At 60.1% G+C, this 27359-nt stretch overlaps 1 protein-coding gene across 1 annotated transcript in view; it reads right to left on the bottom strand.

Annotated features, from left to right (window-relative positions):
- Positions 1-27359, bottom strand: part of LOC129013201 (espin-like) — a 35586-nt gene that overhangs the window by 7274 nt on the left and 953 nt on the right. The window contains 12 exon segments of the mRNA XM_063652120.1: positions 4185-4678; positions 7148-7349; positions 7567-7904; positions 8069-8253; positions 8554-8791; positions 8907-9130; positions 9942-10123; positions 10416-10687; positions 11659-11854; positions 14991-15122; positions 15246-15428; positions 15591-15777. Of these exon segments, the coding sequence (XP_063508190.1) occupies positions 4185-4678; positions 7148-7349; positions 7567-7904; positions 8069-8253; positions 8554-8791; positions 8907-9130; positions 9942-10123; positions 10416-10687; positions 11659-11854; positions 14991-15122; positions 15246-15428; positions 15591-15777 (2833 nt within the window).

A 27359-nucleotide genomic window follows, 5' to 3' on the forward strand; every position in this document is an offset into this window, starting at 1 on the left:
GCGGCGGGCGAGGGGGGCGCGGCGGGCGAGGGGGGCGCGGCGGGCGAGGGGGGCGCGGCGGGCGGGGGCGGCGGCTGTGGCGCAGGGGCCAGAGCCTGACGCTGCCCCGCGGGCGGGTCCCCCTTCTGAACCAGAGCGGCCTCTTCCGTCCGCTCCTGTTCTTTCCCCTTCTCTTCCTTTTTCTTCGCCTGTTCTTCGGGGGCGGGCTCAGCCTCCAGGCCTTTTCCGAAGAACCTGTGCCTGAGGTCCTCGAAGCCGTCGCTCCAGCCGCACTGCCGGCCTCCACCTCCTCCAGCACCACGCGGTGGAAGAGGCGGATGCGCTCCCACGGGTAGCTGCCCAGCCGGTGGAACAGCTTGTAGCACAGTAGGTGGTGGAACTTACGCTCCTCGCGGCTCAGGCCCATCTCCAGTAGCTGGAAGTAGCCGAGCATGAAGAGGTCCAGCGTGAGGCTTTCGTAGCGCGGGGGTGCCCCGCAGTCTAGGGGCCACAGGAAGTGCTGGGGCCAGTACACGCAGTGCGCCAGGCCCGGGCTTGCCGGCACGCGCCGCAGCAGGCTCCGCCAGTGGTCCAGCAGCTTGCCCACCGCCTGCCGCTGCCTCAGCAGCTGCCGCAGCCGCTCGTCGGGGCTGTGAGCCTCGCCCTTGCTCGCCGGCAGCCGGGGGGAGTCCGTGGCCTCCAGCTCCGGCCAGCACAGGCGGCCGTCACGCGAGGCAGCAGTCTGCCTAGACGCGCCTGGGCGCGGCGGCCTGGTCCGCGGAAGGCCCAGCGGCGCCAGTGCTCCAGAAAGAGGTAAACGATGCGCTCCTTGCACAGGTCGAGGTAGTTCTGGACGCCGCACAGTTCCGTGCAGAGGGGCGGCCGGCGCGCCAGCTGCTCGGGCTCAGGCAGCGCCGCCTGGCAATCCTGTGCCTCAGGCGGGCCCAGGGTGTCCGGGGGCTCCCAGTCGGCCAGCGGGCCGTGGGCGGCGGCGGCGCTGGGCTGGCCAGAGCCGACAGCCACGTAGTCCTTCTCCAGGATGGGCTCGCGGCCCGGGGGCGCCAGCGGACTGCGGGGGCTTGCAGCGCGGACAGCTCGGGGGCGCCGCGGACAGCTCGGGGGCGCCGCGGACAGCTCGGGGGCGCCGCGGACAGCTCGGGGGCGCCGCGTCCAGTGCGCGCAGCTCGTAGGTGGCGCGGAGATGCTGCATGGAGACGCCGCACTCGAGGATCTCGCGCGCCACAGCCTCGCGGCACCAGTTGAGCGAGTGCGAGCGGCCCAGGCATAGCGGCCTCCGCAGCCAGGGCGCCTCGGGCGGCGGCGCCAGCGACTGGCCCGTGTCAGCGGTCAGCAGCTCCGCCAGGTGCGCAGGCCGGCCGCCCAGCGCGGCCAGCAGCGTGGCCATGCTCTTGAGCAGCGTGGAGATCTTGCTGCACCAGGCGGGCAGGCTGGCGGCGCGGCCATGCATTCGGCGCGGGTCGAGGGTGAAGTGCGGCCTCCACAGGGCGGCCGAGATGGGCAGCAGCTGCTCAGCTCCAGCTCCAGTTGCTCCAGGCGCGCCTCCAGCTTCTGCGCCCCGGGCCGTGAGCCCATCCTGGAGGAGGACTACGTGGCGGCCGGCTCTGGCCAGCCCAGCGCCGCCGCCGCCCACGGCCCGCTGGCCGACTGGGAGCCCCCGGACACCGTGGGCCCGCCTGAGGCACAGGATTGCCAGCAGGTTCTCGATTGCTGCTCCATGCGGAGGATGTCGGCCTCGGTCATGAGCTCGCCAAAGGGCCAGAGGATGGCGTTGTGCCCGCGGGAGTACCTCCAGCCCTCGCGGGGGTAGCAGCACGAGCTGGCCGCCATCAGCTAAGGCGGGGAAGACAAGAGAGGGGAGGGAGGCGCGTCTCCGTCTGGCCCAGCTCCCGACCTGGCGCCGGGAACCTTTTGCATGTCCTGGGTGGTGTAATGGCTCCGCGGGGCTACATCTGCAGGGAGGGACCGCGTCTGGCTGGCAGGGGTGACGCTGGGGTGAGGCTTCGGCCTGAGCCGCCGCTCCAGGCTCTGGGCAGTGTCCACTCTGGCCGCTGGCGGGGGGCACGGCCGGTCGCTGGTCGCTGGTGCGGCGGCAAGAACAGGCCAGCAGACTGGGTCTCCATGCCTGGCTTGTTCGCTCATTACACCACCCAAGGAACTTGCGAAAGACGTTGAAGCTGAGAAGCGCGGTGGCCCTCCCCAACCCATCCGAGGGCGGCTATTGTGAGGCCTCTCTTCCCAGACTCATGACGCCTTCTCCAGCTCCCCTGTGGCCCAAGCCTTCCGCTCCCTGTGGTCAATGTTTTCTGTGCAGAATGAGAGGCCACTCCGCTCTTAAAGAGGCTGCAGCTGCAGCTTCCACTGAGCTGCCCACCCTTCCCCTCCCTCTGTCCTGCTGGACAGCTGGGCGCCGTAATATTCTCATTTGCTCACTTTTCTCCACCTCTGATGTCCAGTTTCCCCCCCTGGGCCTGCCATCGCCTCCACAGAGGTCCCTGATTCATCTTGACCCTATGGGATCCACTCCCCACATACAAATAGGAAGCAGCCTCTTCCCTGCTTAACACTCCCCGCACCCGGCTCCCCAGTGCTCCAGGAGAAAGTCCGTTCTCTTCTGGGTCTCTGTCCAGGTCTTGGTAACCTGGCCCCCACTGAGGTCTCTCCAGCTCAGCGACCCCCTTCCTCCAGGACAGTCAGGGCCACATCCACTCTCACTTCCAGACTGCCCTGTCCCACCTGCGGCTCTTCAGCCCCCTCTCCTCCTGGCCACCCCTCACTCATCTTCCAAGTGTCACCTTAGACATCACCTCCTCCTTCCCTAACACACCCCCCAGCACACATATAAGGTGGCCCGTTAGGGCTGCCCCAGTCCCCTGCGTTCCCCATTGCAGCTGGCTGTGTTGCATCAGCCCAGGTACTTCTCTCCACTGCCACCCACTCTCTCACACTGCCCCATTTTGTGTGCTTGGTGACTTGCACACATGTCCGCAGCCACCTTAGAGCAGGCCTTGATATGTTAACCATGAATCCCCAGAGGCTACAAGTGTGTGGAGCACATAAATGGCACTCGGGGGCCAGGCGTGGTGGCTCACGCCTGTAATCCCAGCACTTTGGGAGGCCGAGGCGGGCGGATCACTTGAGGCCAGGAGTTCGAGACCAGCCTGGCCAACATGGTGAAACCCCATCTCTACTAAGAATACAAAAATTAGCCGGGTGTGGTTGGCGGGCATCTGTAGTCCCAGCTACTCGGGAGGCTGAGGCGGGAGAATCACTTGAACCCAGGAGGCGGAAGTAGCAGTGAGTCAAGATCACACCACTGTACTCCAGCCTCAGTGACAGAGTGAGACCCTGTCTCAAAAAAATAAATAAAAAATAAAAATAAATGGCATTCGGGGATTAGTTGTTGGATGAATGGAAGGCAACTCATCCTGCCAGCTGGTGCTGATCAGCCCACCTTACAGAGAAGGAAACTGAGGTTGGATGAGGCTCAGTATCTGCAGCTGGAAGGCGGCAGCGCAGCAATCGAGCCCAGGTCCCTAAGACTGAGACCAGAGCCCTCTTGGCTATTCAGTGTGGTCCTTGGACCAGCGTCATCAGCAGCCTCACCCAGGAGCTGGCTAGAAATGCAGAGCCTCAGCCCCGCCCAGACCTCCTGAATCCAAACAGGCCTTTTAACCAGATCCCAGGTGCTAGGCAGGTGAAGGAGAGTCTGAGAAAGGCTGCTGTCTCACTTCCAAGGACAAGCTGCTGGGGGTGTGTGTGGAGACTGGGACAAGCCCCAAACGGGGTCATGCCACCCTGCTTTCCCTAAAGAAAATGGCCAGGCACGGTGGCTCATGCCTGTAATCCCAGCCCTGGCCAAACATGGTGAAACCCCGTCTCTAATAAAAATACAAAAAAATTAGCTGGGCGTGGTGGCATGCGCCTGTAATCTCAGCTACCTGGGAGGCTGAGGCAGGAGAATCATTTGAACCCAGGAGGCAAAGGTTGCAGTGAGCGGAGATCGCGCCACTGCACTCCAGCCTGGGCGAGAGAGCAAGACTCTGTCTCAAGAAAAAAAAAGAAAAAGAAAAAGAAAGAAAGAAAGAAAATAGGAGGTCCCGAGGTTGGTGTTGGGGCTGGTGTGGGGGATGGGCTGTGCATCCAGATGCAGACCCCAGGGCTCCCTGGGCACCCCACCCCACCACCTTCTGCCTCTGCTCCTCCTCCTCCTACATCTTCAGCTGCATCTTGCCCACCATCACCTGGCACTTCCACTCGGGCATGGGCCGACCCTGCTCATCGTGCCTGGGGATGAGCGCCTCCACGTCCAGCTGCACCCCCGGCTCAGGAGTAGTGGGTGGCACAGGAAGCAAGCTTCCATTGAGCAGCGGCTGAAACCCCACAGCTGGCGGTGTGGGGCTCCAGACTGGTGACAGTGCAGGTGACACAGATGGCAGCGGCGAATCGGGCTGCAGGGAGAAGCAGTGGGGCTGAGCGCCCGGTGGCCTAAGGCCAGGGAAGCCGGGTCGCAGGCTCCTGCTAGGTCTGCCTATCTGGAAGGCCGGCTGCCCGCTGCCTGAGAACACTGTGATCAGCCCCTTGCTCTGCGGCGTCAGCTTCAGGCTGTTGCCTGCCTTAATCTCAGCCAGTAGCTCCGAGTTGTCGCCCATCAGGAACATCATATTGAAAGACTTGGTGCCTATGCGGACGCAGGAGATGAGGCACTGGCCAGGGTGGGGCTGCATCCCTGCCACCCCTCACCCGCCCCTCTGCAGCCCCCTTCCCCAGCCAAGATTGGATGGGTGCCCATCCTCGGCGCCAGCGGGCAGCTCTCCAGATCCCAGGTCCCGCAGGCAGCTTTCAGGGCCCCCAGAGGCGGGCCCTTGGTTCCCCGACTGTGGCAACCCCACCATCCTCCCCACCCTACTCACGGGATGGAGGGCCCCTGCCTGGAGGCCCCTGGGAGTTCATGGTGGCTCTTGGGCATATATTTCCGCCCAGCCATTGACTGCCCAGCTCCAAAACACTACCTGGAATCAGCCACCCGACCTTTGTCCCAGGTTCCCTGGCTCAGCCCGGCTGGGGTGGAGCCTCCCTCTGGCCCTCTCCCTACATCAGCAAAGCCTCAGTGACCCTTGAACTGAGTCCATTGGGGCCTCCATGGACATGCAGAGTCCGGACCCCAGAGTGCAAGTACCCACCTGGTCCCCTCCCTCCCCACCACAGCCACAGACAGACGCACAAGCAGACACATTGGTTGCAAGCCGGGAGCACATTTATGGCAAAGCATGGCTCAGCTCTAGGGGAAAGCAGAGCCCTTACTAAGGCTACAGGAGGCACCCAGGAAGAAGGGCAGGCGGGTAATATGCAAACACCCAGGGCAGAGGGTGTATTTTCCGGCTTAGCCGGAGGAGGGGAATGGAGATTTGGAGAGAGAGGTCTCTTGAGCCCTGATGAAGGGGTCAGGTCTGGGAGGGAGGAATAAATGGGCCGACAGCTCTTGGATTCCCAGGCTGGAGATCCCAGAATGCAGTCACCGGGAGGAGAAGAGTAGGAGAAAGGGAAAATCGGTGTGGCTGGCTCATTTACGTAGGCAAAACCATCAGCCAGGCGCAGAATGCTTGGGTGCATATGTGGGTATGAGGATAGGTATGAGGTGCAAGGCCCCACCCACGCATCGAGGTTCTCTCGCCTGCCAGCCCCTGCCCCTGCCCTTTCCTCAAGTCTGGGCCCCTCCTGCCTTGCTTTTCCTGCCTCTTCCCCCCACCCCGTGCCTCAGCCTCAGCCAGGAGCCGCACATGCAACTACTCACTCTTGCTGTGCCTCAGGACTCTCACTTCTAGGGACCAAGAGGAGAGAAGTGACAGCAGAGTTAGGAGGGAGAGGGGGCCAGGATGAGACTGGGACAGCAGGGGACAGGGAGCGGGCCAGGGAGAACAGTAGTGGGGAAGTGGAGAAGAGAGGAGGAGCTTTTCTGCCCAACTGACCCTGGCTCAGGCTGCTCTGGGGCCCCATGAGGGTGGTCCATGGAGTTCCTGGCTTGGCTGGTGCCCCTGAGGGCTGGGCAGGGCCACCACTGGCTGTAGCCCCTAGCAAGGGCCTCCACCTTGGCACTGGGTTGGGATAGGGCACCCAGCCCTGGATGTGCTGGGTGGGGGTGTCTGGGGAAGCCCAGAGTGTATTTTTCTCCGCCCTTAAATCCAGCCCTGCTGCAGGCTGTGGAGGGAAGGAGAAGGAGGCTCAGCAGGTGCTGGACATGCTTCCATGGGCTCTGATCTGCAGGGGCTGGGGCTCCAATAGGAACTGTAGGGGGACAAGCTCTGCTCTGCACTCCTAGTCAGGGAGATGAAACTTTGGGGGTGCCACTAAGCATGATCTCTGCCCTGAGTGGCTGGGAAGGGAGCACCACATCTGGGCACCCTGTCCTGGGCCTTCTAGGTGTCCTGGCAGGGGGACACTGTCCCACCCTATAGAAAAGAAGCCCAGGAATCCTGCACCAGTCTAGCTCTTAAAAAAGGATGCCTAGGGAAGTCACCCGGGAGGGAGGGGGAAACATGGTGGGTCACAGCTTTGCCCCCATAGCGAGGCTCTGGCTGGCCCAGGGCCCCTGGCAGGAACTGGCTAGGAAGAGTTCCTGGCATATCTAAGAAGGTTTCAGGTCTGTGCTGCTTGGAAAGACAAGAGAAAGACGTGGAGAGAGAAATAGAGGCTCAGGATAGACGGGGCAAGGGGAAGGGTGGCCAGCTGTGGGGCCTCTCTGAAGCTGGTTCTACATCAAGTGTCCCTCCATTACCAGCTCATCAGAAACACCAGCACCAGCTCATGGGAAATACCAGCGCCAGAGCTGGAAGGCCCTTTCTAGCCGGTGGGAGGCAGGCCCAGAGAGGGGAGGGGACTTGCCCAGGCCACACAGCTAGGGGGTGGGAGGCAGGCCCAGATTGGGGAAGGGACTTGCCCCAGGCCTTGCAGCCCGGTCCTGCTTTGGCAGGACCTCAAGCAACCCAGAGCCCTCTCTTAGGGTCAAGTACTCAATGGGGTAGGGGTGGCCGGAAGACATGTAGAAGAGGAAGGACCGGGGCAGTGACAGCTGGGGAGGGGGCGGTGTCTAGATTTCCCTCCCCTTTCAGGGCTAGCGCCACCCCCCACCCCTCAACCTGCCCCTACTCACGGCCTGTGGACGAGGAGGAGCGGCGCTGCCAGCAGACAGGGCCAGCGCCCTCCAGGGGCAGAGGCGGGACCACCGACGGCGAACTCCTGGCCTGGGGCAGGGGCGGCGGCGGTTATGGCGGCGGGGGCGGCGGGGGCAACTCCCTGGACGCCTTGGGGTCCGCGGCGCAGCCGTTAGGCACGTGGTTCCCAGGGAGTTCCGCCTGCGGGGATGAAGGTGGGGGCTCAGCTCCCAGCTTAGGGAGAGGCGCAGGGTTCGGGGTCACATCTGGCCGGGGGCGGATGCAGAGCCGCGGCCAGGTGTGGTAGAGTAGTTGGCGCCCCTGTAGCATCCGCGACGGCTGCGCCGCCTGCGGGGGAGCGGAGGGGCCTTCGAGTGAGCTGCGGGCAGCCGGCGGGCGCGGGCTGGCGGGCACGAACCTCCTCGCTGTGCGCCATGCCCGGGCGTGGGACCAGCGTCTCGCCCGGGCAGCGGCCCAGCTGCCGGTAGTAGTCCCCCGTGCTGAGCTGCTTGCTGAAGGCGCGGGGCTTGCGGCTGGAATCCTGCCTCCGCAGCCCGTCCTGGCCGTGACCGATGGGGCTCGGGCACCTGCCCGGTAGGCGCCCCCACGTCTCCCCGCCCAGCTCTTCACCTCCTGGGGACTCGCGGCCAGCGGCCGTCGGGGGGTGCAGCAGCCGACTTCCTAGACCCCCTGTTCTCACGGTGGGCAGCGGGCGAGGTTCATGGGGGCCTCGGCGGAAGGGCAGGCTCCACCCGCCTTACAGGGAGGGGTTCTGGGCACAGGCCAAGGGGCACAGGGGCCCCCACTGAGGCCAGAAGGGGCGGGCCCAGGGGCGGGGTGGCCCAGCCCCGAGGCCAGGGGGAGCTAGAGAAGGGGCACCTCCCAGCTGAGCCTTCACTAGGCTCTCGGCTGCACTCCACTCTCGGCTGTCAGAAGGACTGCGGGTCCCCAGGGCTCCGCGGAGCCCTGTCTTTCGGGGGTCCCGGGCCGGAGGGAGCCCCCTCCAGAGCCTGTGCTCTCCGAGGCTCCGGCTTGCTCCGGACCCCGGTTGCCCGTCCGGGGGCTGCTCCTACCTGCCACGGTGCTGGTGGCCCTCCCTGTGCACCTGGCGGCGGGGGCGGCAGGACCCGACACCTGCGTTACCTGATACTTCCTCTCAAGTTACAGACGCCCGCGCACAGCCAACCTATGGGCTCCGACGGCCTGACATCACCCGGTGCCCGCTAATCCCAGGCCGAACCCCGCCAGCCGTCGCGGATGCCACGGGGGCGCCAACTACTCTGCCACACCTGGCCTTGGCTCTGCACCCGCCCCCGGCCAGATGTGACCCCGCCCCCTGCGCCTCTCCCTAAGCTGGGAGCTGAGCCCCCACCTTCATCCCCGCCCGAGACGGGAGAGGGCTGACCGTGGGCAGAGGGGGCCTCTCATAGTTGGCTCCTGGCTCCGTGTCGCGTCCCCACCCTTCCCCTCCTGCATCTGGAAACCATCGCCATCCACGAAAGCGACACCGACACCCGCGCTCAAGCCTCGGATTTCAGGGGCCGTAAGGCGGGATCCGGTGACAGCGCCGCTTCCCGCCCCGTCGCAGCCGCCCCCAACTAGGCCCAGCTCAGTGAGGGAGAGTGAGGCGGCCGGGCCAAAGACTGAGTGACCGGGTGGGGGCTGTCCCCTGCCCCACTCTCCAGCCCACGCGTCCCTGCGGTGGCCTCAGACCCTTCACCCCGCCCGACCTGGCTCACGTTGCAGGAAACGCGACACCGCAGGATTTGTTTTCGGGGCCAACCCGCCCGCTCCGCGCCCCCTGCAGCCCGGAGGCTCCGACGCCACGACCCTGCTCCCGCCAGCGGTCAGGCACCCGCGCGGGAGGCGCCGCGGCGACACAAAGAGCCCTTTGTAGAGCTTCCCCGCCCGGGCCCTGGCGCCTGCGGCCCAGCACGCGCACAGCCAGGAGGGACGCACACAGACGGGAGGGGCACACACAGCTGGGAGGGACGCACACAGCCGGGAGGAGGCTCACACAGCCAGGAGGGGACCACGCAGACCTGGCACTTGGGCTCAGCGGTGGAGACGGGGCACTGGCTGGGCCACCTGTCCTGTGGATTTGGGCGGGGCCCACAGTCTGTGCTGGGAGCTCAGCGATTCCAGGGCCCCTGCAGCCCTACCCGCCCGGCCCCCTCTGCCTCCCAGAGATGAAAGGGGAAGCCACTGTGGGAGCTTGGTCTAAGGTGGCATGAAGAGGGCAGCTACTGGAGCTGGCCTGCAGGTTCGGTGTCCCTCCCATGCCTCCCTTGCCCACTGGTCTTGTGACCTGAGTCACCTTGTATGAATTGGCCCTGGGGTGGCTTTGCCTTGGGCTTCAGAGAGAACTGCAAGGTCCCAGGCTCCAGCAGGACCCCAGGGAGCTGCCACACCACATCTGGCCACCTGTGACCTCAGGCTGTCCCCTCACCTCTTAGACCATCCTTGCTTTGTTCCTGTGGCCAGAACGCCAGTGTTCCCCAGGGCACCCTGCCCAGGATACCCAGAATTGCTCAGACCAGACCTCTGCCCCAACCCTTGCTCCAGAGCCTCAGCCAGGCGGCTGCAGGCCCCAGACATCCCTTGGCGCCTCACACTCCACCTGCCCACACTGGCCTCATCCTCTCCACACAGGCTCGCTTCCCTCCAGGGCTCCCAGCTCAGGCCTGGCCCTTTCCCCCAGGAGCTCAAGCCCTAAACTGCAACCAGCCACAGCTTCACTTCCTCCCAGCCCCCACTGCCGGTAGGCGCCCAGCCCTGCTAGGGCCTGCTCACCTTCCCGCCACCCTCCTTCCAGCCCTTACCTCCACAGCCATGCCACTGGCACCTTCCACCTGGCAGCCACCTCCCTTGGGTGACACTCTCCGACTGAGCCTGGGGCTGTGGGGGCTGGGGGCATGCTTGGGGAGGGGCAGTCTCCATGCATTCTCTGTCAACTCCATGACAACCCGGCCACTCTGTGCAAGAGGTGGCACAGGCTCAGTTCCTGGGGAGGCACAGCTGTCTGGACCTGCGTCCTTCACCCCCCAGCTCCCATGGAGGGCAGTGACCTGCTCTTACTCTCCTCCCAGTCCAGTGTCCAGCCCTGATGCCTCGTGGGACTCGCCAGGAGCTTTGACTCTTGAACATGCCATGGACTCAGGGACCCCCCACCCTCTGCCCACTAGTGAGGCCAGGCCTTTGGCCTCACTGGCCCCCATCAGCCCAGTCCCCCTGCTGGGAGGCAGGCAGGGGTTGAGGGCTCACTACCTCCTTCTTGAGGGCCTCTGTCTCCACGTGGCGGAGTTTGTTCTTGGTCTGCATGTAGATGTCAGCTGCCTGTGGTCCCACAGGAGGCTTGGGAGCTGGGTAGCCAGGTGGGGGTGGGGGCAGTTGGGTGCCTGGGGGTGGGGATGGTAGGGGGAAGCTGGGTGGGGGTGGTGGGGGTGTGGGCTTCCCAATCGTGCCCCGAGGCAGGCCCAGCTCCGCGTTCAGCATGTCCATGTAGCTCTGTGTGTCTGCAGCTCTAGTGTTGGAAAGGCCTGGGGAGGCAGAAGGAAGGGCCAGATTTGGGAGCATGCAGACAGGCTGTCCCCCAAGACTGAGACTCTCCACCACCTGGAAACAACTTGCCGAGTGCCAAGGTGGGCTCTGGGTACGACTTGGTACACCTGCTGTGGCCCCTGGCATTGCTGGGCTTCCTCTCCCTGGCCCTGCCCTGCCCCAGCCCAGCACTTATTGGGGGAAGACCAGGCACTCCAGTTTGGAGGGGAAGCACTGGAGGCTTTGGTGTGTCTAGAGGGCAGGGTCACCTGTAAGGGGAGTGTCTACTCCTTGGGCGTATGGATGGCCACATCCAATCTTTGCAGGGCACCCCTGCCAGGTCTGGAGGCCACCATCTGGCGGCGTGAAGCAGGCATTGCAAGTGGACGGACGCCCATGCTCAGGGCATGGTCAGGGTGTGTGTACACACAAGCCTGCAGTCTGCCGAGGCGATTGTGCATTTGTGTATGTTTGAGTGTGTACGCATTTGTGCACATGCTTCTTTGTATTAACGAATGTGTGTGCATTGCTCTGTGGACATGGTTGTGTGTGTGTGTGCATATCTGTAGTATGGAAATAGAGCATTGTGTGCTTCTGTTAAGGTGGGTGTGTGCGGATATTAGCATGGCTCTGTATGTGTGTTCATATCTGTATGCTGTATGTACACATGTACAAGTGTGTGCTTTTGTGTGTGAGTAGCTAAGAATATTGAATGGTGGGCGGCACACGTGGATTTTGTGGGTGGGGAGAGTACATGTGGATGTACATGTATGTTTGTGATGAGCACACACAAGTATGAGTGACATCTGTCTCTCACCAGAAAGGGTGTCACCTCCCCATGTTTAAAAGCAAGTGATGAGGGTGGTCTCCGATATTGGCTGTGGCAGGCTGGCCCAAGGCCAACCCTCACAGCCCAGTAGTCTGGCTTCAGTCTGCTCTCCCTCCCCCTCTTCCTCCTGGGCACACTCACCACGTGGAGGGTGCTGGCCCTTGATGCTGGAGTGGCTGGAGGAGCAGGAGTCGTAGTTGGAGAGGGTGCTGGTGGGCGAGCTGAGGTCAAAGTTCAGAGGCTGGACCATGGTGTTGGGTGAGGACATGCCTGAATTCGGCTGCTTCACCTCCAGCTCCACGGATGGATCCCGGGAGAGCACGCGGTGCTCCACGCTCTGAAGGGGCGGCAGGGAGGCCATGAAGGCAACAGCACCCCAAGATGCGTTGCTCTCCAGGCCAGGGTCCTACTCAGCCATGCCTTCCCCATGGGATCTTGGCCAAGCCACACCCCTCTCTGGGGTCTCTTCCCCATCACTAGAGGGTCTCTCAGGTTCCTCCAGGTTAAGATTCAAGCCCAGCCCTGCCAGGCAGCAGGACCCAGGTTCCTGGGAAACTCCCTCCCCTGGCTCCTCCCTGATTAGGAGGGTAGAGAGATCAACGAGGAGGGGGCCTTGAGCTGCACCCCAAGGGGAGAACTGCCAGGAGATCTGCCTTCTCCCTCACGGATCGGCAGAGGCTCCATGGGGAGGGGCACAGCACAGGCCCATCCCTAGTTACCTGGCTGGCAAGCCGGCTCTCCCCGCTGGACCTGGGACCTGGGGCAGACTCCCAACACCAGCCCGGCCTGTCTCCTGATGGGGACCTTTGGGTAAGGGTGGGGCCTGGATGGCCAGCTGAGCAGTGATGGGCAGCCAGAGCTCAGGCTGCCAGGCCTGCTATTCCCCCGCCCTGCCCGGTCTGTGCGTCTGACCACAGGCCTGTCCCCTCCCGGTGCAGAGGGGGCTGTGGTGGGGGCCCTGCTTACATTGCCCATGCTGCCCCTGCTGCCGGCAAGCCCGCTTGCTCCGCTGCCTCCTGCCCAGACCTGCACCTCCTTGCCCCGTGCCCCCTCCCTGCCTAAGAAGTGTCACAAGCCCCCTGGGAGAGAGAGGCAGGCCTGGCAGCAGGTAACGGCTTGGCGGCCGCGCTCATTGGCCCCGTAATTAGGGGCTCTGCGGGAGTGTTTGCCTTTTCTGGGCCAGCGTCTTCTGTGGTTTGGATCTGTCCCTGCCGCAGCTGGTCCTGCTTGAGTGAGGGGACCAGGGCACACACACCCCACCCATTCCAGGGGACCAGGCCCTGCTACCTACTGCAGGAGTCAGGGGAGCCATAGGAGGTGGCGTGGGCAGCACCCAAAGGTGCTCTTTACCTGGGCAACAGCAGTGGGTGCTGAGGGCACCAAGCCCTGACCCCTGTAGACAGCAGATAAGAGGCTGGGACACAGCAGGTGTACTGCGCCTGGCCTGAGCCACCCAGCTCTGCAGTCTGGGACAGTGGCTTCAAACTTCCCCTCCCCAACTTACTAGCTATTTTGGGCGAGTCACCTATGCTTTTTGTGCCTAAGTTTCTTTATCTGCAAATGGGGGTAACAGCACTACTTGCTCTGCTGAGCTCCAGGACATGGCGCCCAGTAAATGCCATACCGTCAACTTTTTTTTTTTTTTTAGACGGAGTTTCGTTCTTGTTGCCCAGGCTGGAGTGCAGTGGCCCGGTCTCGGCTCACTGCAACCTCGACCTCCTGAGATAAAGCAATTCTCCTGCCTCAGCCTCCCAAGTAGTTGGAATGACAGGCGACCGCCACCACACCCAGCTAATTTTTGTATTTTTGGTAGAGATGGGGTTTCATCATGTTGACCAGGCTGGTCTTGAACCCTGACTTCAGGTGATCCACCTGCCTCAGCTTCTCAAAGTGCAGGCATGAGCCACCACACTCGGCCTGTCAACTTTTTTATTTTATTTTATTTTTAGACGGAGTCTTGCCCTGTCACCAGGCTGGAGTGCAGTGGCATGATCTTGGCTTACTGCAACCTCCACCTCCTGGGTTCAAGCGATTCTCCTGCCTCAGCCTCCCGAGTAGCTGGGACTACAAGCGTGTGCTACCACACCTGGCTAATTTTTTTTTTTTTTTTGTATTTTTAGTAGATACGGGGTTTCGCCATGTTGGCCAGGATAGTCTTGACCTACTGACCTCGTGATCTGCCAGCCTCGGCCTCCCAAAGTTCTGGGATTACAGGCATGAGCCACAGTGCCTGGCCTGAGCCACTGCACCCAGCCAACTATTTTTTTAATGTACTGTGAAGGGTAACTGAGATTACACCTTTAAGGCACTCGGCAGGGTACCTGCCTAAGTCAGAATCCAATGAATAGTGTTTGCTGTCCTATGACCACTAGCAGCTGCATCCAGAGAGGCCCTCAGGTGCCCTGGACTCTGGTGCCACCCCCCACGGTCCCTCAACAGAGTCACAGACTCTCTTAACTGAAGGGGATCCACCATTGATGCAGAAATGCCCTTCCCGGTGTCCATTCCGGCTTATATACCCTAGTGACAGAGTGCTCACTACCTGCTGGGCCATTCATTCTCTTTCAGAGACTCTTTCTTGGGGGGAAGTTCATCCTCAGGCCCACCTGCAGCCTCTGGCCTCTGGGCCTTGCTGTGTTCTGCAGCTCCCAGAGCCAGGACCATCCCCCTGTGCTGGCAGGGAGGGCAGATGGACAGACAGTGCTCAGAGCACAGACCATCTGCCTTCTTCTCTCCGGGCCTCATTTCACAGCCCCTCCACGGCCAGGCTGCCCCATGGAGTTGGTCCGCATCCTTTTGGGGTTGGCTGCGAGGCCCACTCTCTTCCCTGCCTATTGCCTCAAAGCAGGCATTGTACCAGATGGTGCAGAGCCCTCACTTGGAGACATCCACAGCTGAGTTCAAGTCCCAGTAGGTCACTTCGTGGCTGTCTCACCATAATAACATAATTTTAAAAGAGTAGCATGGGTTTCCAGTTATGACCCAGCCATGAAGTCAGCAAATATATGATGCAGGGGCCGAGAGGTGGCTCCTGGTCAGGCCATCAAGGTAGGTTCTCCACTCTGCCACTTACTGGTGATGGGATCCTGGTGCCCAGCAGACTCACTTTATCCATATGTGGAACGGGACACTTACACTCTCTTCTGCAGAGGGTGGCTGTGAGTTATACCCAAGCTAATGTCTATGGGTAGGTGAATGAGCCTGCCTGTTCCCAATGGGGCCTGTCTGGTGATTTCTCCAGCCTTACCCCTTGGGGTGACCCTGTTCTTCCCTGTTCTCTTTCCATTAACCTTTGTGCCTCTACTCCCTCAGTCCCCAGTAGGCAGTGGTTCTAGGCTGAGAGGTCGTGTGGGGTAGCGGGCTTCACGTCCCTGAACCTCAGCTTCCTCCTTGGTAAAAGGGGTGACGACACCCACCACTGGAGTGGAGGGGCGAGAAGAGAGAATGCGACAGGAGCAGCGCAGGGATCGTACCAGTTTCTCCACCGTGCGCAGGTAGCGGGTGCAGTGGCCGTGGCCGTTGAAGTCCGACAGGTCGGCGGCCGTGTACCCGTCGCGGTCGCGGACGTCCAGCTCCGCGCAGTTCACTACCAGGATCTGGCAGCACTGCGGGGCACGCAGTAAGGACCCGGCCGCGGCCGCGAGCTGGGACCCCCGCGCCCAGGCAGGGCCATGCCGAGAGCGCCGTGCCAGCAGAGGGCGCGCGCCCCCACCCCGGCCCGAGCTGACCTCTAGCTCCCCGTTCTCGGCGGCGTCGTGCGGCGGGGTCCCGCCCCACAGGTCAGCCGAGATCTCCCCGCCGTGCAGCAGCAGCCAGCTGAGCACCTTGGTGTGGCCGCGGCTCGCCGCGAAGTGCATGGCGGTGGCGCAGTCTTTGTCCTGCTCCCACAGGCTCACGTCCGTGCAGCTCACCTGGGCGGGAGGGGCGGGGAGAGGGGGCGGGGGCTGGGGGCCAGGCTCCTGCAGGCCTGGTCCCCGGTCCCCCGCCCCACCCCGATGACCCCGCTCCCTCCACTCCCCGCCCTGCCGGCTCCGCCCTGCCTCCCCTCCCCCCGGCCCGGGACCGGAGCTCACCAACCACACGATGACCGGGCTGTGGCCCATCTGCGCCCCGGCGTGCAGTGGGGTCATGCCGTCGTGGGCGCGCGCGTGCGGGTCTCCGCCGCATTCCTGCACCAGGTACTGCGTCACCTCCAGGTGGCCCTCCTGGCACGCCAGGTACAGGGGCGTGGCACCGTTTTTGGTTTGGGCATTCACTCCCCTGCAGAGACACAGCGCCCACCGTGGGCTTTCAGAGCCTCACCCCCTCCGAGGCCTCCTCACCCGCCCCCCGTCCCCTCCCGGGGAGCCCTGGACGTCAGAGAGAGTGGGTGGGAGAGGGCTCTGTCACCAGCCTGCTGCAGCCAGGGGGGCGCCCCCTGGACTGAGTCCTGAGCCACCCTCCCTCAGAGGCCCCTGAGGGCGTCCCACCCAGCACTGCCCTGCCCTCAGTCCCACTTTTTTTTTTTTTTTTTTTGAGAAGTCTATCTCTGTCACCCAGGCTGGAGTGCAGTGGCTGGATCTTGGCTCACTGCAACCTCTGCCTCCCGGGTTCAAGCGATTCTTCTGCCTCAGCCTCCTGAGTAGCTGGGATTACAGGCATGCGCCACCACGCCCCGCTAATCTTTTGTAGTTTTAGTAGAGACAGGGTTTCACCATGTTGACCAGGCTGGTCTCGAACTCCTGACCTCGTGATCCGCCCGCCTCAGCCTCCCAAAGTGCTGGGATTACAGAGCCACCGCGCCCAGCCTCGGTCCCACTTTTTAACCGAGGTCTACAAAGATGTGAGCTGGCCTCTCCTCCCCTCTCACCCACTGTCACCATGAGTCCCCACACCTGCTATGTCTGACCTCTATCCCTTTCATCGTGTGCCCCCTCCATCTGGAATGTCCTTCCATCCTCCTCCCTCTTGAGGACTGAGTACCCATCCCTCCTCCGTGAGGGCCACCCTGAGTTATTTCCCCCTTGCTGGCCTCCCCCACACTGCCCAGGGCCACTATGAGCATGACCTGTCATGCTTGGTCGACCATAACTGACTTTGACCTTTGCCTCCCCCAGAAGACTGAGTTCCCAGAGTGCAGGTGGTAAGGGTTGCCAGACAAAATGCAGTTCACACGGTTCAATCTGAATTTCGGATAAATAGATAATGCTTTAGTATTCTATATCCCAAATATTGCCTGGGACATACTTACACTAAAATAAAACTTGTTTATCTGAGATTCAAAGCTAGTCAAACGTCCTGGGTTTTGTTGTTGCTGTTTTTGTTAATGTGGCAGCCTTCTGGATGTCCGCTATGTACTGAATGCTTCTGCTGTGCTAGCTCTGGGCTACGGCACTAGCAAGCATGTTCTTTTTTTATTTTTATTTTTGAGACGGAGTCTTGCTCTGTCATCCAGGCTGGAATGCAGTGGTGCAATCTCAGCTCACTGCAACCTCTGCCTCCTGGGTTCAAGCCATTCTCCTGCCTGAGCCTCCCAAGCAGCTGGGACTACAGGCATGTGCCACCACGCCTGGCTAATTTTTGTATTTTTAGTAGAAACCCAGTTTTGCCATCTTGGCCAGGCTGGTCTCGAACTCCTGAGCTCAAGTGATCCGCCTGTTTCGGCCTCCCAAAGTGCTGGGTTTACAGTTGTGAGACATCGCGCCCAGCCATCAACTATTACTGTGATCATCAACTGAGATTACACTGGTAAGGGACCTAGCAGGGGACCTGCCAGAATCAGAATCAATCAATGGTGCAGCTGCAGCTGGGGAGGCTCACAGGTGGGGCTGAGACTCTGTGCCATCACCCATAGTCCCACAACAGAGGCACAGACTCAGCTCTGTCCTCGGTCACACAGCTGGTAAGTGGCATTTGAACACCCATCTGTCTCTGCATGCAGGGCCTGGCTGGCAATAAGGGCATGCAGGGAGTGAAGAGATGGAATGTGTCTCAGGGGCTTCTCCTAGGGCCTAGTTTTTGGCTGTCACTGTCCCTTATCCTTGCTCTGCCAGCCCAGAGGGGGCCTAACTGGGGAACAGCAGAGCTGTCCTGGCTGCTGGGCTGCTGGGTGTGAACAGCCAAGGGTGCAGTTACCAGCGAAGGACACTAGATAGAGCCACAGCCTAACCCCAGAGCCAGGAGAAGTTCCAGGTTGGGGGCTGCGACCTATTGGGTTCCAGTTCACCTTTTGTGCCTAGGACGCCAATTCTTCACAGGACTTCACATCCTGCCCATCTACCTCCCCCAGTCTTTCACCCCCAGATCAACCACATGCTCCACCCCGCATTCATCCCTCACCCACCCATCCAGCTGCGCATCCACTTGTTGCCTGCCCATCAACCTGCACCAGGCTACCCCACTTTTTCCACCCACCCTCTTGTTCCCAACATGACTTAGCCCCTCTTCTGACCCCTGTCACGTGTGCCCTCTCCCTCCCTCTCACACATATCCTAAGCCCCTCCCAGCTGACATCTCTCTGTCCCTAAAGCCCTGGTTCTGTGTCCACTTCCCTGACTCCTGAGACCCCAAGGCTGACTCTGACTGAGACCCCTGACTCTGCAGCCCCCATGGACCCCCACTCACTGATTTCTCCTCCCTCCCCACTCCCTAGACACAGGGATGCCATTTGCTGGGGCTGATGCTGAGCCGGGCACTTCATGATGGTGCGGGGAGCAGGCACCATGCCTGGTGATCCAGAGGGGGTCCCGTCGACACAGATGAGGGAGACAGAAGACCCAGCTATGTATCTATGTTCAGAAACATGCTGGCTCATGGCTGCCAGCCTCCACACCCCAGTGCCAGTGTCACCCCCACGCACATGCTGGTGCATCAGGAACAGGCTGTTTAATATTTCATGACCGACACTCAGCGGCCTAAATTATTCACCCGGTAACCAAGGCACAGTGAGTGCAGGGTGTTGGGGATCGGGGGCTGGTAGGGGCCCCCTGGGTTGTTTCTGCAGAGGCCCACGGCAGTGTGCACAGCTGGTGGGGGGCCAGACCTGCAGTGAGCTCTGCTCTCCCAGCACTCCCCACTTGGCAGAGATCCATGACCCAGGGGTGTCCAGCCAGCCGGAGAAGGTTTGAGAAGCTGGCGTCAAGCAGGATCTGAGCAGCAGGGGGCAGTGGTATCCACAGCCTCCTGCAGGGCCGCTGGCTGGCACTCCCAGCCCAAGTTCCTGGCACAGAATGAGCCCTCAGTAAGTGCTGGAGCGCATCACCATTCTCATTAGTATTTCACCATCTGCACTCTTGCACCGCATTATGGAGCCAGAGACTCCAGCCTGGAATATCCCAGAACACGGGGCAGATATGCTGATGGGCTGGGTGGGAGGGGGTCCTGGCTCAACATCCCCTTCTGCCTTGGCCTGAGGACAAGAAGAACAATGGGCACTCTCACAGTCACTGGGGAGTATTACAAAGATATGGATGGGCATAAGGACCAAAATGAAATTCCCATCACACACCTGGAATCCAAGCACCTTGGGAGGCCAAAGCAGGAGGACTGCCTGAGCCTAGGAGTTCGAGACCAGCCTGGGCAACATAGGGAGACCTCCCTCTCTACAAACAATACAAAAATGAGCCAGGTGTGTTGGTGCACACCTGTAGTCCCAGCCACTCAGGAGGCTGAGGAGGGAGGATCACTTGAGTCCAGAAAGTTGAGGCTGCAGGGAACTATGATCATACCACTACACTCCAGTCTGGGTGTCAGAGCAAGATCCTGTCTCTAAAATAAATAAATAAATGAGAAAATAAAATCCCCATCACTGGAGAGAGGAATTAATAAAAGTAATAATAGTAAATAATAGTGATAGCAGCCACCATTTACTGAATGATTACTCTGTCTCAAGCACTGTGATGAGTACAACACACACGTTCTCTCAGCTGGTCCTTGTAACAACCCCACAGGACAGGTATTAGCAGTGTTCTCCTGGTACAGATGAGGAAACTGAGACACAGAGAGTTAAGATCACTCTGTGAGAAAGAGGCAGAGCCCCGATTTGAGGCTGCATCTGATGCAGAGCCTGCTTCTGACTCCAAATGTGCCACGTCTACACCGCTTCTGCTCTTGGTCGGTCTGTCCCTCTGCCTCCCTCCCTCCCACCGCACAGACCACTGCCCTTCCCCACTGACCTCACTGCTGGGAACTCAGGAACACTCTTTGACAGCTGCTGGGGCACAGCCCCGCAGGAGGACCTGGCTCGAGTCCCGTGCCTTTGAGCTGTGCCACAGTCTTGCTTCTTGTCTCTTTGTGTTCCCAAACCCATCCATGAAATGGGGGCAACAGTTGTCATTCTGACCTTGTGTGGAGTGCCTGAGAAGTGCTTGCAGAGCCCTGAGCACAGGCCTGGTGCCTGGTGCACAGCCATTGCTGAACTTTAGGATCCTTCCCTGTGCCTGGGAGGACCAGCTGCCAGGGGGGTCTATGGCTGGCCTGGGGTGTCCAGGTCCTGCCAAGTATGGGCCAGGCTAGGCATCATTTCTGCTGTGGGGAACACTACCTAGAGGGGAGAGGATGGGTCTTGGGGGAGACGTCTGACTCCCAGACCCTTGCCAGCTCTAGCCCCGACCACAGTGACAGCTGCAGAAAAATGCTCGCAGACCAAGGCCTTGCCCTTTGCCCTGGCTTTGACCCAAACCCTCTTTGTAGATCAGACACTCCCTGGCAATGATCATAGAAATCATGATTTGTTTTCTTTCTCCTGGGAACAAAGATGCTATGGACAAACTGTAACTATTCATCAGGTCACCTCTGATTACACAAAAGAAACATGGGTCGCCCGTGTGGGCTGTGGGAATCTCCGGTGGAGACTGGTGCCAGCTGACTGCCAACACCGCCGCAGGGAGTGAGCTGCCCATGGAGCCAGACTCGGGCTGCAGAATGATCCCCGCAGCCCTCCCCACTGCCAGTAATGCCTCCCCAGAGGGAGGCCAGGAAGAGGCTGTCCCTCCGAGGATCAGTCCGGTTGCGGCCTGTGACTGCCTTGAATTGAAATTCACGGAGCCTTTGGTGGCTCTACGGCTCTCGGTGTCCTCCAGTCAAACTTCCTGGCCTGTGTTAAAAGCTTCCCCAGTAGGCCTGGCCCAGGGAGGAAATACAGCCCTGATGTGAGAAAGGTTCTACACCCCAGCCCTTCAGCTAGCATGGAGTAGTTCCAGAAGCCTACAGTTGCCTGCAACTCTCCCAGCCTCCCAGGTCTTCCTCCTGGCCCGTAACTAGGCCAAATTTGATCCCACCTGAGGCCTCTACACCTCCCCACATCACTGCCAGTTCCATCACGGCAGGGCTGCGAGGCCGACCCTCTTTTCATTAGGGTCTCAGCTCTCCTCTCCTCAAAGATGCCTGGCTTCCCTGACCCCTCAACTTAAAGAACCATCTCCATCGCTTCCTACCAAACTGCTCATTTCACTATATAGCACTTGTCACTCCTGAATTATCTCGTTCTCCTATTCCTCAGACCCAAACACAGGTGGATAGAAGAATGTGTGGCTGACATGATGACAGGCCAGGCAGTTGGGTGCACCCAGTTGCTGTTTGTCGAATGAATAAATATGAGAAGGGACATCCAGGCCAGGAGTAGGGGATGTCTCTTCACTCATGGCCTCAGCCTGGTAGGGCAGGTTGGGTCCACTTGCCAGATAGGCTCGGGAATGCCCAGAGGGGAGTTTCGTCTAGGGTCACATGCAATCAGCTGCAGGAGGAGTGGACAAGTCCCTGGATTCCATGCCGCACTCATTCAGCAGATGTTTACTGGAGTCAGGCTCTGGGCATACAGAGCCGGGAACGCAAAGCCCCTGGCCTCATTAGTCCGGGACAGATGCGATGAAAACACGCATCTGTCTGTGTGATGCAGGGCCTGGCCAGAAATCTGGAAATGCAGGGAGTGAAGAGATGGAATGTGTCTCAGGGGCTTCTCGTAGGGGTTAGCTTTCGGCTGTCACACAGGATGCACACAGAATGCAAAGCCAGGCGACCATAGGGCAGCTGGGAGGCCAGGTGCAGTGGCTTATGCCTGTAACCCCAGTACTTTGGGAGGCCGAGGTGGGTGGATCACTTGAGTTCAGGACTTTGAGACCAGCCTGGCCAACATGGTGAAACCCCATCTCTATTAATAATACAAAAATTAGCCAGGTGTGGTGCCATATGCACCTATAATCCTGGCTACTTGGGAGGCTAAGGCAGGAGAATCACCTGAACCTGGGAGGTGGAGGTTACAGAGAGCTGTGCCACTGCACTCCAGCCTGGGCGATAGAGCAAGACTCAAGTCTCAAAGAAAAAGGGAGGCAGGGAACAAGGCCAGTGGGAGAGTGAGTGGGCATCATGGGCGTGGGTGACAGTTTCAGCGAGGCTCAGGGTTGGCCTTGCTGAGGTGAGGTCTGGGCAAAGACTTGGAGGAAGGCAGAGAGCAGGCGGGGATCTCTGATCCCTGCAGAGGGATCAGCCTCTGTGAAGGCAGGGGCGCTGGCCTGTTGGAGGGGACCACAGCCCGGAGGAGGGACAGCCTCTGGGCCATTGTAAGGAAGTGAGCAGCCTTCATTGTAAGGAAGTGAAGCAGGCTTCAGTGGCCAGAAGCCTGTGATGGGATGTGCTCTTTTTTTTTTTTGAAACGGAGTCTTGCTCTGTTGCCCAAGCTGGAATGCAGTGGTGCTATCTCAGCTCACTGTAACTGCTGCCTCCCAGGTTCAAGTGATTCTCATGCCTCAGCCTCCCAAGTAGCTGGGACTACAGGCGGGAGCCACCACAGCTGGCTAACTTTTTTCCCCGAGATGGAGTCTTGCTCTGTCGCCCAGGCTGGAGTGCAGTGGCACGATCTTGGTTCACTGCAACCTCCACATTCTGGGTTCAGGCAATTCTCCTGCCTCAGCCTCCCGAGTAGCTGGGATTACAGACACCCACCACCATGCCCAGCTAATTTTTCTATTTTTTAGTAGAGACGGGGTTTCACCATATTGGCCAGGCTGGTCTCAAATTCCTGACCTTGTGATCCGCCCGCCTCAGCTTCCCAAAGTACAGGGATTACAGGCATGAGCCACTGCACCAGACCAGGAATTGCATTGTCTTCTCTTTTCTTTTCTTTTTCTTTTTTTTTTTTTTTTTGAGACGGAGTCTCGCTCTTTTGCCCAGGCTGGAGTAGAGCGGCACAATCTTGGCTCACTGCAACCTCCGCCTCCCGGGTTCCAACAATTCTCCTGCCTCAGCCTCCAGAGTAGCTGGGACTACAGCCACGTGACACCACACCCGGCTAATGTTTGTATTTGTAGTAGAGACGGGGTTTCTCCATGTTAGCCAGGCTGGTCTCGAACTCCTGACCTCGTGTTCTGCCCACCTCAGCCTCCCAAAGTGCTGGGATTACAGGTGTGAGCCACCGCGCCTAGCAGGACTTGTGTTTTCAAAGGCTGCGGGTAGACATGGACGGGTGAAGGCCAGGGCCTTTCAGGCTTACTGAGGACTTCCCCTTTTCCGTTCTGTAGTGCACAGCCTCATGGAGCCTGGCTGCTCCCATGGCCCAGCTGAGCCCAAGGGGTTCAGGTAGCCCCCACGTGAGGCAGAAAGGGGGTTTCTCAGAAGCCCTGGGACTCCCCAGCAGCATGCTGCTTACAAAGCCCCAGGGCCCAAGGCTCAGCTCTCCCCCTTAGAAGGGTAGGGCAGGGGCACTAGCCCCGGTTACATGACAGCTGGGACCAGGAGCTGCTGGTGGAGACACGAGATGGTCTCCTGCTGTGAGGGGCTTCTCCGGACTCCACCAGGCCCTTCCTTTCCCAGAGCCTCCACGTGGGTCAGGGGGTCAAGGACAGCAGCCACCTCCTCAGTGTGGACACAGGCCCCGCCCCCACTACCTGCTGCCAGGTGAACTGACAAACACCAAGGGTAGATCTGGGGCTGGTGATTAAAAAGGAATGAGCCCCCACGGCCTGTGGCAGAATCAGGGACCACCCCAGGCAGAGCCTCCAGCCTTCTACGGGGGAGAGTTGAGCCCTGGGCCCTGGGGCTCTCTAAGCTGAGAGTTGCTGGGGCTTCCCAAGAAACTCCCTTTCTGTCCCAGGTGGGGGTTGCCTGAACCCCTGGGCCATGGGAGCAGCCAGACTCCGTGAAGCTTTGCACAAAGGAAGGGAAAAGGGGAAGTCTCCAGTGGACTTGAAAGGCCCTGAGTGATTAGGACCTGGACCAGGAGTGGGCAAGAGACCCAGAGAGGAGGTACAGCCTGCTCAAGGCCACACAGCAAGCCAGTGGTGACCACAGCTGGTGAATCAGCCTCTCTAAAACACCATTTCTGTACCCGTCAGCTCCACGAGGCAGGGACGTTTGTCTGGTTCACCAGCATATCACTGGCATTTAGAATATTGCCTGGCACATAGAAGATGCTCAATAAACATTAGTTGAATGAGTCCATCTGTAAAATGGGCTGATTACATAGCTACTGCTCGGGGTGGTTGTGTGGCTCAGATGACACTGGGTGGTGCCAGACCCCCAGAAGATACTCAGCACTAGATTATTTTTCTTTTCTTTCTTTTCCTTCCTTCCTTTCTTTCATTCATTCTCTTTTTTTTTTTTTTTTTTTTTTTTTTTTTTTTTTTTTGACAGAGTCTGCTCTGTTGCCCAGGCTGGAATGCAATAGCATGATCTGGGCTCACTGCAACCTCTGCCTCCCTGGTTCAAGCGATTCTCCTGCCTCAGCCTCCCAAGTAGCTGGGATTGATTACAGGCATGTGCCACCTGTACAGGCATAGCCCAGCCACACACCCAGCTAATTTTTGTATTTTTGGTAGAGACGGGGTTTCACCATGTTGGTCAGGCTGGTCTTGAACTCTTGACCTGAGGTGATCCACCTGCCTCGGCCTCCCAAAGTGCTGGGATTACAGGCGTGAGCCACCGTACCCAGCCCCAGGTACTTTCCAATCCCATTCCAGTCTAGTCTGGTCAGGGGTAGGGGAGGCTTTGGGGGAAGGAGGCACCTGCTGAAGTTGATAAAATCTCTGGGCTAACTGGTTTTCCAGCTTGCTGTGACTGGCAGCGCCCATGAGCCCAGGGGAAGAGCGTGGAGCCTCCTCACTCCCCAGCCTGGAAGCTCAAGCCTCAGGGTCCCATCTGATCCCCGGCTCCCTGACCCCCACAGCCCTGCCCAGCTGCTCAGGCTCTGGGGCAGCCAGAAGCAGGTGTGAGGGGGGAAGAGTGAGCTCCTGGGCTCCAGGACCCTCCTGGGAGGGTGGCCACCGGCCTTGGGGCCACCTGCTCTTTGCCCCTCCTCACTCTGCCCTGATTGGGGGTCTGGACCCCTTGTTCCCCTCCATCAGCCACTGGAGCTCCTGCCGGGAGGGCCAACCCTCCCAACTCAATCTCCCTGAGACCCAGGGCCTGGGACTTGCCCAGCCCAGCTCCTGCAAGCCCCATGCCTCCCAACTGAGAGATCCCTTTGCTTTTTCTTTTTTTTTTTCCCCCTTGAGATGGAGTTTCACTCTTGTTGCCCAGGCTGAAGTGCAATGGCGCGATCTTGGCTCACTGCAACCTCCGTCTGCCGGGTTCAAGCGATTGTCCTGCCTCAGCCTCCTGAGTAGCTGGGATTACAGGCATGTGCCACCATGCCTGGCTAATTTTGTATGAGAGATCCCTTTTCTACAAGGGCTCAGAGGGAGGGTCCCACGTGGCAGCAGCCCCTGAGGTCACTGTGACAAGTCTTCTGCTTCTGGGAAGACTTGGTCCCATGAACGGGATAGACGGGAAGGTGTGGGGGACGTGCAGGACATTCCTGCAATCTCAAGCGCTTTCTATTATAACACCCCAAGGTGTAGCTCTGGAATTAGTTGAGCTTCCCCGAGGCTGTCCAGCCTTCCAGCTCCTCTGCAGCATGTCACTTCCATGTCCCACGGCCACCCACAGCCTCCCTGGGCAGGATTGAGTTTCCCACCAGCAGGTCTGGGAGCCCTTCCTTCCTCAGCACTCACCCACGCGCCAGCGAGAGAGCTAAGCCTTGTGAATAATTCACAGTGATTCACAGCAGGCCCCAGAGGCTCACAAGAGCATGAAGCTGGGCCACCTGGGTCCCCTGGGTCCCCTGATTGGGGCCTGTGGCCTGGGGCAGCTCAAGCCTCTGCCCTCCCCAGCTTCCAGCCCTCATATCCACAGCCTCGGTGAGCAGGAATCCCTACCCCCAAGATAGGAGGTTAAGTGGGTATCCCAGCCCCCAACCCCAATTCCCAGCTGCCTCTCCTGCATGAGCCCAGCATGGCAACCAGACAAAGACACCTTCTTATCAGTCGAGTCACATGCTGCTGTGGGGAACGGAGCCCAAGCCCTCTGTCCACCTCCCCGAGATTCATGGTGACTCCTGGGGGGCTGGCAGCTCGTCATTCCAGGCCATCTGGCCACTGAGTCGGCACCAGCGCTCAATCACACACAGCACCTGGCATGGCCTGGGAGGGGGTCAGGGTTCCCCAGCCCCAGAGCCCTGGAGGGCGTTCCACAGCACAACCAGTCTTCCTAACACCTGGGATCCAGCCCACGGAGGGATCGTGGCTTCTCAGTGAGGAAGGCTCGGGGGCTGGCGGGCCCCACCAGCACTTGCAGAAGGCGGGCTCAGCGTCTTCCAGTTCACACTTGGGCCATATTGGTCCCGCAATCAGGGGAACCTGCCCCTCTCAAGACCTGTCCTTCTCCTCTGCTTGAAGTGGGGGTGTGGGACAGGTGCATCAGAATCACCGCTGTGAGGATGGGGCCATGTCCCAGGTGTGGCTCCCAGGCCCCAACCTGGAGAGTCTAACTCAGGAATCTGGGACAGCCTCCAAGAGGTGCTGACAGGAGCCAGTTGGAACCCTCTACTCAAGGGTCCCTGGGGCCCTCTTAGTCTAAATCCCACTGACTTTGACATGATCCAAACCCTAGTTTGTTTGGAAGCAGTGAATTCGTACCAAAGCGGCCACCAAGAAGGCCTGGCAGGGCTGGTTGTGAGGCGCCCCCTCCTCAGGGTGCCGCCTGTTGGGTCTCCCACTAACCAAACCAGGGAGCCCCTTCTTAGCAAGGATGGAACCAGGCCCAGCTCCCCTGTCCTTGGCCGAGGGGACCACTGGAGCCCAGCCTGGTTGGTCCTAGGGCCACCCTACATCCACGCCAGTGTGCCTGGGCCCAAGAGGCTGCAGCCCTGGCCACCTTGCCACATGGCCATATGGCCAGAACTGGCCTCCAGCTTGCTCCCTCGTGGCCAGGGGCCCTGCAGGCACACCCAGAAACTGACCAGTGGTGGGGACAGGCCAGTCCCTCTCACCTCGTAGCTGCTCACATCCTAAGGCTGGGTCCACATTCACATTTACATCTCAGGCTCCCACTTAGACTAAAGAGGGTTACCCATCAGAGCACCCCACTCCCTGCTCAGACCCCTGTGGCATCTGACACCCTACCCTCTCAGACAGGGCCTGGGCAGCTTTTCCCAGGATCCCTGCCTCCCCAGGCGCACCTAAGACTTGAGTCCCTCCCTCCCTCCCCAAGACTCACACATGCTCCCTGCTCTGTACGACCCCCCACCCCACCCGGGGGAGCTCCCAGACCACTCCCCAGGAGGTTTGGGATCCCTGTGCTTCCCTTGGTAGAGGGAACGGGCTGAGGGGCCACAGGAGATAACAAGTTGCTCTCTGGATGGCCTCCAGCCAGGGGCTCTGGGGTCAGGAGGTGGGGTGGGTGTCTGGGAGGGGTCTTTCTCCCTTAACTGCTTGGTAACTAATGGGGTTCCCTTTCTGCCTGTTTGACTAGGGCCTAGGAGGTGCTCCTGCCCTTGCTGCCTCCAACTCCATTCTGAACAGTCTTGCAAATGAGCACAGCCTAAGCCAGACAGA

Source organism: Pongo pygmaeus, chromosome 15 (genome assembly GCF_028885625.2).
Source record: "Pongo pygmaeus isolate AG05252 chromosome 15, NHGRI_mPonPyg2-v2.0_pri, whole genome shotgun sequence".
Classification (NCBI taxonomy): Eukaryota; Metazoa; Chordata; class Mammalia; order Primates; family Hominidae; genus Pongo; species Pongo pygmaeus.